The sequence below is a fragment of the Lygodium microphyllum genome, chromosome 2 (genome assembly GCF_053477565.2).
Source record: "Lygodium microphyllum isolate KBCC chromosome 2, Lygodium_microphyllum_v1.1.10, whole genome shotgun sequence".
Lineage (NCBI taxonomy): Eukaryota > Viridiplantae > Streptophyta > Polypodiopsida > Schizaeales > Lygodiaceae > Lygodium > Lygodium microphyllum.
The window spans coordinates 92891471-92901836 of NC_141136.1; the positions used below are offsets into that span (position 1 = coordinate 92891471).

A 10366-nucleotide genomic window follows, 5' to 3' on the forward strand; every position below is an offset into this window, starting at 1 on the left:
AGGCTAAAGGTCTATGTGGTGTTATGTGTGAGACAAAGTACACACAGGGTGTTCTCCAGCAAGTGTCGGCTGATCTGGGTGGTGAAGTAAGGGCACTTTCAGCAATTATTTCTGAGACAAGTAGATTAATGAATCTATTGGTGAATGATATGTGGGCTTTGGTTTGGGGGCTTGGAGATGACCATGAACCTGTGATCTGCTAGAGGGGTTGTCGGTTGCTGTTCTTGCAGTTTCAAATGAATGTTAGTAGGTTTAATGCTTTGCTGCAACAATTGAGCCGTCAGATGAACGGTCGCATCTAAGGAGAAACAATTGCTTAGGTTGGAACTTATAGGTTCGAATTGTCTTGCGTATTTTAAAGTGCGTGGGCTAGCACTTTTTATGATTATATATGATTCCTTTTTGTAAAGCCTACATGGAATGTGCTAAGATGTGTAACACTTTTGATATAACAGAGCGTATTTGAGTAAAATGTATTTAGTGTATATAACGTGATGTCTCTTTCTTGAGATTTATATGGAGCAAATTTGATAGTCCAATGATGGTTAGTATATTTACATTAGATATATTGTGTACATCGAATGTACACAATACATTTAGTTTTGAAATCAAACTATGCCTTTGATAAAGTGTGTTGATAACTGTTTATGTGGCTGCATGTTTACTTTCTTTTGTTAGTTAATTGAAATGGATTAATTGTGCATGTGTTTATTACCAAGGTTACTTCTATCTTAGCAACCAAGCTCTCTCTCTCTCTCTCTCTCTCTCTCTCTCTCTCTCTCTCTCTCTCTCTCTCTCTCTCTCTCTCTCTCTCTCTCTCTCTCTCTCATAGGCGGGCACAGCATCTTTGTAGATAGATACATTGATTGGGTTGTAAGCATTAACTCAAATATGGTGGCGGTGGTTTTGTGTCTTCATATTTAATCTTAATATTTAAATATTTAAATATTAAATGTGTCTATATGTTGATAACATGTTTTGTGGCCATCCGATCAATATGGGGTGTTTGCATCGAGCAACTGGCAGAGACTATGTGTTGTGTGTTCATAGGGACATGCTTACATCCACAAGGTATGAGCAATGGCAGGTTGCTAGGCTCAGGGCTTGGAAAGGGATTTTAGATTGTGATAGACCCATTCGTAGAGATATTGAAAACGTAACATTTCATCAGGAGATTCTAAGTGGTCATCATGAACTAGGCCAACCACAGTTTGGTATAGACGTGGCTAATGTTTTGCCATCAGCGGATAGAACCATCAGGGGATTTCAAGCCCCATGACAGTTTGGTGTGGATTTGACAAATGCTTTGCCATCAGTGGGTGGTTGCAATGGTCTTAATCATGTGATTATCGAGTCACACGTTAATAATGTTTCAATGTCTAAGTGCCAGAATGGGGGAAATCTTAATTGTGAGAGTGTGTCTCGCTGTGCTGAATTTGTAAATGGGGATATTGAGCCAGTTGAACAACATGTTGGTTTAGATTTTGGGAATCACCACAATGTGGAAAATTCCGTGGTTAATGAGTCACGTGTTCATAATATTGTTATTTTTGATCCCCAGAGTGGTGGATTGTGCTCCATTTTAAATGCTTTGCCTGCAACGGATGTTCACCCAGCAACATCAATACTGCTATTTCAAGAGCCGGATGTGCATTCCATGGGAAGTCTTTGTGTAATGTGTGAAAGGTGTTCATCTAAGTTGTGGAGATGCGAGACTCAGGTGCAAGGGTCGATTTTTTTTGGAAGGCACTGTTGTCGAAATGGAAAAGTAATGTTGCCACCATTGCAACATCCACCACAGCCATTGCGTGATTTGTTGCATGGTATACACCCTCAGAGTAGGATATTTAAAAACAGCATACGAGCATACAACAGTGCTCTTGCATTTTTATCACTTGGAGCTAATGTTGAAAAGCTACCTGTTATCGGAAATGGTTACACCTTTAGAGTGCATGGCTCTATTTATCACTATATAGGTACTTTGCTTCCTGATGTGCAGCATCAAGAAAGGCCAAGATTTACACAACTCTATGTTTATGATACCAAGCATGAGTTGCTTAATAGGCTAGGGGTTATGCATTATTTATTACCGAATTTGCTAGGGGAGCTTCAATGTATGATGCATCGACACAACATATATCACAGGCTTTTAGGTCATTGGGTTTGCAATTGCAAAATAATCACGTGAAAGAACTAAGAATGAGTATTTTTTGTGTTCAAAGAACCAGTAAACAATACTCTGCTCCTGGAGCAACTAAGGTTGCAGCTATCATGCCAAGGCAGGGTGACGAGGATACTCTTGATCGTCGGGATATTCATGTTTATACTCGGGGTGGTCAATGTGTTGCTATTTCAAATTTGCATAGACCATATATGCCAATGCTATATGTCCCCCTTTTTCCTATGGGAGATGATGGTTGGCATGTAAAGGTTCCCTACAGTAATGTTAGTGTTCCTGTTAACATATATGAATTGTCCAATAAAAATTGTGTTACCCAAATGCAATTTTATGCATTCCGTCTTCAAGTGCGAGAAGATATTGAGGTGTGCATATTGCGTGCTGGTCGACTATTGCAACAATTTATTGTTGATGCTTATTGTAGTATAGAGCAATGCAACTTAACTTGGTGTCATCGGAATCAATCAGTGTTGCGATCGGAGGCCTACAAAGGCCTGGCAGACATGGTGGGGGCAAATGATAATGGGCCAATGCAGATTGTTGGTGCCTCTATTGTTGGCAAGAGGATAGTTTTACCATCGTCATTCACAGGTGGGCCAAGGCACATGTATCAATTATATCAGGATGCCATGGCTATAGTGCGATGCAAGGGAAAACCTGACATTTTTATGACAATGACATGCAATCCAAAGTGGTTGGAGATAACTAATGCTTTATTGCATGGGCAAAGTGCTTATGATCGTCCAGATTTGACTGCTTGTGTGTTTCATAAAAAGCATGATGACTTAATGTACGCGTTGTTGCAGAAGGATCTCTTTGGAAAGGTTGCAGGCTATGTTACTGTGATTGAATTCCAAAAGAGGGGGCTACCACATTCTCATACTTTGCTAATTTTAGAGCCGCCTTTCAAATCTTATGAAGCATGTCACTATGATAGACTAGTTTGTGCTGAGTTGCCCGATAGAGTTAAGTTTCCAACCTTATTTGAGACAATTTCAAAGTGCAACATTCATGGCCCTTGCGGAGGATTGAACCCTAAGAGTCCCTGTATGGACAAGGGTAGATGTACTAAAGATTACCCACGAAAATTAGTGGGCATGACAATGGTTGATAGTTCTAGCTATCCCATTTATCGAAGACGAGATGATGAAAACTCTATGATCATAAATGGTAATGTTATTGATAATCAATGGATTGTTCCATATAATCCATTCTTGAGTAAGAAATACAATGCACACATAAATGTGGAGGTGTGCTCGACAATTGTGGTTGTTAAGTATTTGTATAAGTTTGTGTACAAGGGGCATGACTGTGCAACCGTCAAATTTTCAGTTGGGGTTGATTCAGTCCGGAATGGTGGCGATGTTCACGAGATGGACAAGATACAAAGTTATCAAGATGCACGATATGTTTCTGCTGCCTTTGAGGCATGTTGGCGGATCTATGATTATGCATTGCGCGATGAAAATCCTGATATATAACGTTTGCATGTATACTTACCTGTACACTTACCTGGTGAGAACTATGTGGTGTTTCGGGATACAGATAGTATACCAGATGTTGTGCAGAATGAAGACCTCCAGAAAACTACACTTACTAAATGGTTTGTGTGCAACCGCATTCATCCAGAGGCTAGGACTATACGCTATCAGGACTTTCCAGTGTATTGGGTGTGGAATGCATGACATAAGATGTGGACTAGGAGGAAGTGTGGGAATACATGTGATCGGATGTATTTTGTGGTGCCTACCTGTGGTGAGCTCTACTATTTGCGAATGCTTTTAACAGAGTGTCAGGGATGTACTTCTTTTGAAGATTGTCATACTGTTGATAGTGTGATCTATGATACTTTTAGGAATACTTCCATTTGCAAGGGGCATGTTGGAGAGTGATGATGAATATGTTTTGTGCTTAGAAGAAGCTGCCTCTGTGCAAACTGGTGTTCAACTCCGTACTTTGTTTGTTGCAATTTTGGTCTTTTGTGAGCCAGCTCGACCTGGCCATCTATGGAAAAGATTTTTGGTGCCAATGGTAGAGGATATCATGTATAGATTGCATCTACATCACGTGCACGCCTCTCTTGGTGTCCTGCAGCATGAGGCATCTAACATGGCTTTGTTACATCTGCAAGACCTTTTGCATCATGTAGAACAAAGACTCTCTGATTTTGATGGGTTTCTTAAACCTCATCAACCAAACTCACAATTGCATACTAACCCTCTTTTGCAAGATGAATATGCATACAACATATCAGAACAACATAGGGTTTCTGAATCCATGGAGGGAATTATGAATGAGGGACAGAGAATTGCCTTTAGTGTAGTCATGGATGCTATTGATATAGATATTGGGGATGTACTCTTTTTGGATGGTCTTGGTGGGTATGGGAAGACTTTCATATATAAATGTTTACTTGCAAAGGTGTGCAGTGGCGATCGTATAGCGCTGGCAACAGCATCATGTGGCATTGCTGCCTTGCTTTTACCAGGTGGTCGTACAGCTCACTCGCAGTTAAAAATCCCAATAGAATTAAATAATCGATCCACTTGCAATATTCCTGTTCAAAGTGACCTTGCTCGATTATTAAGACAAACGAGTCTTATTTTGTGGGATGAGGCTCCTATGACCCATCGATATGCCTTTGAAGCGGTTGATAGAAATCTAAGAGATGTTATGAGTTGTGATAAGCCATTTGGTGGAAAAGTTGTTTTGTTTGGAGGGGATTTTAGGCAGGTCTTGCCGGTTGTGGTAAAGGGGACACGTGAGGATATTATTAATGTTGCATTCTATTACTCTGATTTGTGGTGTTACATAAGGGTGCTAAGGCTATCTGGCAATATGTGAGTGTCAACAACTAGTAGTGTGATGGACAATGGGTTCATCTGTTGAATTTAAGGAATAGGGGATGGAGTGGGTATTACCGAAAGTTGTGATAAGTTGTGTGTTCCACCTAGCATGGTATTAAAAGGGCAGTCTATCAAAACCTTGATTGATAGTGTCTACAGTGACGTGTCCAATGTAGGTGACTACATATCGTATTTTGGTGAGCGAGCTATACTTGCCTCGCGGAATATAGAGGTGGCTACTTTGAATGGTCATACATTGCAACTAATGCTAGGGGAGGTCAGGCAATATTATAGTGTAGATGTTGAGATATCGAGCTCCACTCGTGATATGCCAGGGTGACCGTTGTGCATTTATGTCACCGACTTGTTAGCTGCAGATGCGGTTGGTACACCGCCCATGAATAATAGCTAGATGACAGCTATCCTTATCTACTCTAGTTCGTGGCTCAGTTAGTATGCTACCTTAGTTAGTTGAGTTTGGTTTGAGACCCACATATAGGGTTCTTCTATTTCTTTTGTACTTGAGTTCTTTTGGCTTACACAACTAAGAAGAGGAAAATTGTTTTCAGCTTCCACCTGTGTGTGTATTCCCCCATTGTGCAAGCAAGAAAGCTACAAGTGAGACTCCTTATTTCTCTCCCACAATCTTGACATGGTATCAGAGCCTGGTTCGTGGTAAGGAGCTCAAGAAAGCAAACCAAGTTCGCAACGTTCTCGTAAGAGGACCAGTGTTGCTTTCATTTTTCGAGTTTGGGAGCAAGTCTTTGTAGGTAGCACAGCCAGAAAGTGTAAGAGTGCATTATCTCAGATTGAGACGCCCTTTGTGGTGAAGCAAGAGGGCAGTATATGCTGCGAGAGAGGGCTTTAGCGCTTAGTTACCCTGTTTTTTTTATTTGAGGCCATTTCGGTGCTTGTTTTGGAGGCGGAAGTTCTCCGCATGCACTCAGAAAAAGGCCCTGTTTTATGTTGTGCGACCACTGTTCTACAGGTCGATAAAAAGTTATTGTAGAAATTGCATTGTATGCATGTGCCTAGAGACATTGGGAGTTACAGAATCATCCTTGTTGCTTGTTGATGCAAAATCGTCACTAGGAAGTGACTGTGTGGTCAAATACCACTTTCGTCAATTTTGCATATTTGCCCTTGTGAGACTAAAGCTGTGTTTTTTGCAGTGTTCTGTAATGGCGTCTGATTCTCTTTCACAGATTGTCACTGAAAAGCTTGACAAGAACAACTTCCAAGCATGGAAGTTTAGAATGACAAATTTCCTTATGGGAAAAGGATATTGGAAATTCGTTGCAGGAAATGAAGAGGAACCAGTTCTTCCTGATGTTCCCAATCAATAGCAAATGCAGGCATTTAAAGGATGGCATGAGAGAGCCAGAAAAGTTATGTATTAGCTGTCTATCAATATTTCAGATTGTATGATCGTGCATATTCAGGATGCAAGTATGCCAAAGGAGGCATGGGATACTTTGTCAAAAATGTATAGCACAAATATGCAAGACAGGAAAATACAGCTCAAGCAAGAGTTGCACAATGTGCAAAGAGAAAGTATGAGCATCAATGACTACCACATGAAGGTGAAGAAGATTGCAGATGCACTTGCTTCCATTGGGTCGCCAGTGGAAGATGATGATTTAGTTTCTGTGACCTTGAATGGTCTAGGAAAGGATTACGCACAATTCCGAACATCCATTTCCGTCCGTGAAAGATTTTCTAATTTTGAGGAGTTGATTGCTCTTCTAATTTCTGAGGAGCAGAGAAATGGTGGTGCATCTTCTTCAGGAGGAACTTCAAAAGAAGCTGTCTTCTACTCAAATGCTGGAAGAGGTAGAGGCAGAGGTAGAGGAGGCTGATCTGGAGGCCGTGATAGAAATCAGAATATGCAGCAAACTCAAGAAAACCAGTCCTATGGAGGAGGACGTGGTAACTCTAGAGGCACGGGGAGCCAAAGAGGTCGTGGTGGATGGCAAAGAGGCTAAAATGCAAACAGCAATGTTGAATACTATTACTGTGGTAAAATGGGTCATATGGCTAAAGACTGCTATAAAAAGCAGAATGACATCATGAATGGAAAATTGCAACAAGGGAATTATGCATCTTCTAGTAGACAGGGTGATGACAGAAATGAGCATTTGTTTATGGTGCAGCACATGATCAATTCTGTGACAAGTGTAGAAGAAAGCAACGATGTGTGGTATGTTGACCCAGGTGCATCAAACCACATGACAGGTTATGCAGAATGGATGCAGGATGCAAGGAAAATGGAAAAAACAGGCTTTGTGGAGACTGGTGATGATATTGCACATCCTATTGTGCAGATTGGAAAATTTCCTTTGTCTATGCAGGATGGGAAAAAGAAATACCTGTCGGATGTACTTCATGTCCTGAGTATCACCAAGAACTTGGTTTCTGATGGTCAAATGGTTGAGCAGGGCTTGCAGGTCAGATTTAATTCTCATGGATGCTTTGTTGAGGATATGAAAAATAAAGGTTGCTTGATAGCAAAAGGAAAGAAGAAGGGCAGAATGTTTACGTTGGATGAAGACATGCCTGAATTGAGTACAGCAATGTTTGCACATGGGAGCGGCGTAGTTGCAGATATTGATATATGGCATAAACGCATTGGTCATGTTAATGTACAATGACTTAAATCAATGCAAGCCCAAAATATTGTTGCATGATTGCCTAAATTCAAGGTTGCAGAAATGCATAAGGTATGTGAAGCCTGTCAGTTTGGAAAACAGGCAAGGAAACCATTTCCTAGACATGTTCAAGAGAGTAAGAAGCCATTGGAATTAATCCACTCTGATGTGTGGACTACTAAAGCTGCATCTCTTGGAGGCTGTCATTATTTTCTTACTTTTATTGATGACTATAGCAGAAAAGTTTGGGTGTATTTTATGAAAAAGAAAAGTGAAGTTTTTGGGCATTTCAAAACTCTTAAAGCTATGGTTGAAAAAGAAACATGCCTGCAAATAAAATGCCTAAGGTCAGATGGAGGGGGAGAGTACCTCTCAAATGAGTTTGCAAAGTTCCTGCAGGAGCATGGCATAAAGCAGCAATATTCATGCAGTCATACCCCACAACAAAATGGAATTGCAGAAAGGAAAAACAGGCATATTGGAGAGGTATCTCGTGCCATGCTCAACGAAAAAGACTTGCCAGATTTTTACTGGGCTGAAGCAGTTGCTACAGCAGTCTACATAATGAACAGGACTCCCACTGCAGCAATACATGGGATGACTCCAGAGGAGAGGTATACTGGTAGGAAACCAGATATTTCTCATTTGAAGATTTTTGGTTGCATTGCCTATGTTCATGTGCCAGATGAGTTGAGATCCAAGTTGGATCCAAAAGCTGAGAAGTGCATCTTTATTGGTTACTCTTTGCAGGTAGAAAGGATATAGATGCTATAACCCTTCTACTCGTAAGTTTACAGTGAGCAGAGATATTGTTTTTGATGAGATGAGTAGCTGGTATAAATCACTAAATGTGATTGATGATGTAGATACACAAAATGGTAATGCTGCACAGAATTCACAGCAACAGTCACAAAATATTAGTGGACCTGGAGTGTCCTCTAGCAGTGGTTCACATTCTTCGCAATGGACAGGCAGATTGAGATCAGGAGAATCTTCTCAAAACAATGTAGATAGTGGTATGCAGGTTTCACGAAAAGGAAAAGAGAAGGTAGATCAACCCATGTTTGATGTAAATGCAGGTCACTCTTATGTGGATGGTGAATCCAGTGGCTCAGAACAGAGCATTGATGATGAGTTGGGTATTCCTTCTATTGTTACACCTGGAGTAAGGAAGACCAGGGATGTTTTGAGAGCACCTGGGAGTGAACCTACTTTGCGCAGGTCTACCAGAGCTAGGTATCCTCTGGATAGGCTAAAATATGATGGATTTACAGCCATTCACTATGCATATATGGTCAAAGTGATACAGGAACCAAAACGGTTCTTTTGACCAAGCTATGGAAAAAGAAAAATGGAAGAAAGCCATGGATGAAGAAATGGATGCCTTGGAAGCAAATGCTACATGGGAATTGGTACCTTTGCCTAAAGATAAGAATGCAATTGGTTGTAAGTGGGTTTATAAGGTGAAACACAATGCAGATGGTTCTGTGAATAGATACAAGGCAAGATTAGTAGTCAAGGGGTATGCACAAACATATGGCATTGATTATGAAGAAACATTCAGTCTGGTTGCAAGGATGGCAACCGTAAGAGCAGTCATTGCTATGGCTGCATCAAAGGGATGGTCTTTAGATCAGATGGATGTAAAGAATGCCTTCTTGCATGGTGATTTGCAAGAAGATGTCTATATGGAGCAGCCACCAGGTTATGTGCATGTTGTTCATCCTGAGTTTGTTTGCAGGTTGAAGAAAGCCTTGTATGGCTTGAAGCAAGCACCTAGAGCATGGTCTGACAAGATAGGACAGTATCTTGTCATTATTGGCTTTCAGATTTCCAAGGCAGATTTCTCACTTTATGTGAGAAAAACAGAGAAATGTATTATGCTACTTATCATTTATGTTAATGATTTGATTATGATAGGTGACAGTGATGAAGATATCCTTCATGTGAAAATGCTATTCAAGCAGAAGTTTGAGATGAAAGATTTGGGAGAGCTGCGTTATTTCTTGGGCATTGAGGTGATTAGATCACCAAGTGGGATAGGGCTATTACACAGGCAGTATGGATTGGACATGCTGTCCAAATATGAAACGACAGGCTGTAAGCCTATTTCAGTTCTTTTGGAGCAGAATGTGAAGCTGAGCACAGATCCAGGTGAGCTTCTGGAAGACCCTACTATGTACAGACGCATAGTAGGAAGTTTGATTTATATGACTATTACCAGGCCAGATTTGAGCTATGCTATTGGATTGGTAAGTCAGATTATGCAGGCTCCAAGGAAACCGCATTTGGATGCAGCTAGACGCATACTCAAGTATGTGAAGTCCACATTGCAGTATGGACTATTTTATGAGACTGGGGTTCAGATACAGTTGCATGGATACACTGATGTTGATTGGGCTGGTAGTATTTCTGATAGACGATCTACCAGTGGATATGTGTTCTCTTTTGGGAGTGCTGCACTCACTTGGAGCAGCAAGAAACAGCCTACAGTTGCCTTGTCGAGCACAGAGGCTGAGTACAGGGGTGCAGCAATGGCTACATGTGAGGTAGCTTAGTTGCATAAGCTACTTTATGATATGCATCAGCCTACAGATGGGCCAGTTGTCATTTATTGTGACAACATGAGCAGTATACACTTGGCAAATAACCCAGTCTATCATGCTAGAACAAAGCACATTGAGGTGCATTAT

At 40.9% G+C, this 10366-nt stretch overlaps 1 protein-coding gene across 1 annotated transcript; it reads left to right on the top strand.

The window, feature by feature from the left end:
- The first annotated feature begins 4057 nt into the window (after window positions 1-4057).
- Window positions 4058-5023, top strand: LOC148040021 (uncharacterized). The gene is made up of 2 exons (XM_087662906.1): window positions 4058-4775; window positions 4884-5023. Exons 1-2 carry the CDS (start codon window positions 4058-4060, stop codon window positions 5021-5023), a joined length of 858 nt encoding a protein of 285 aa, XP_087519032.1.
- The last annotated feature ends 5343 nt before the right edge of the window (window positions 5024-10366 follow it).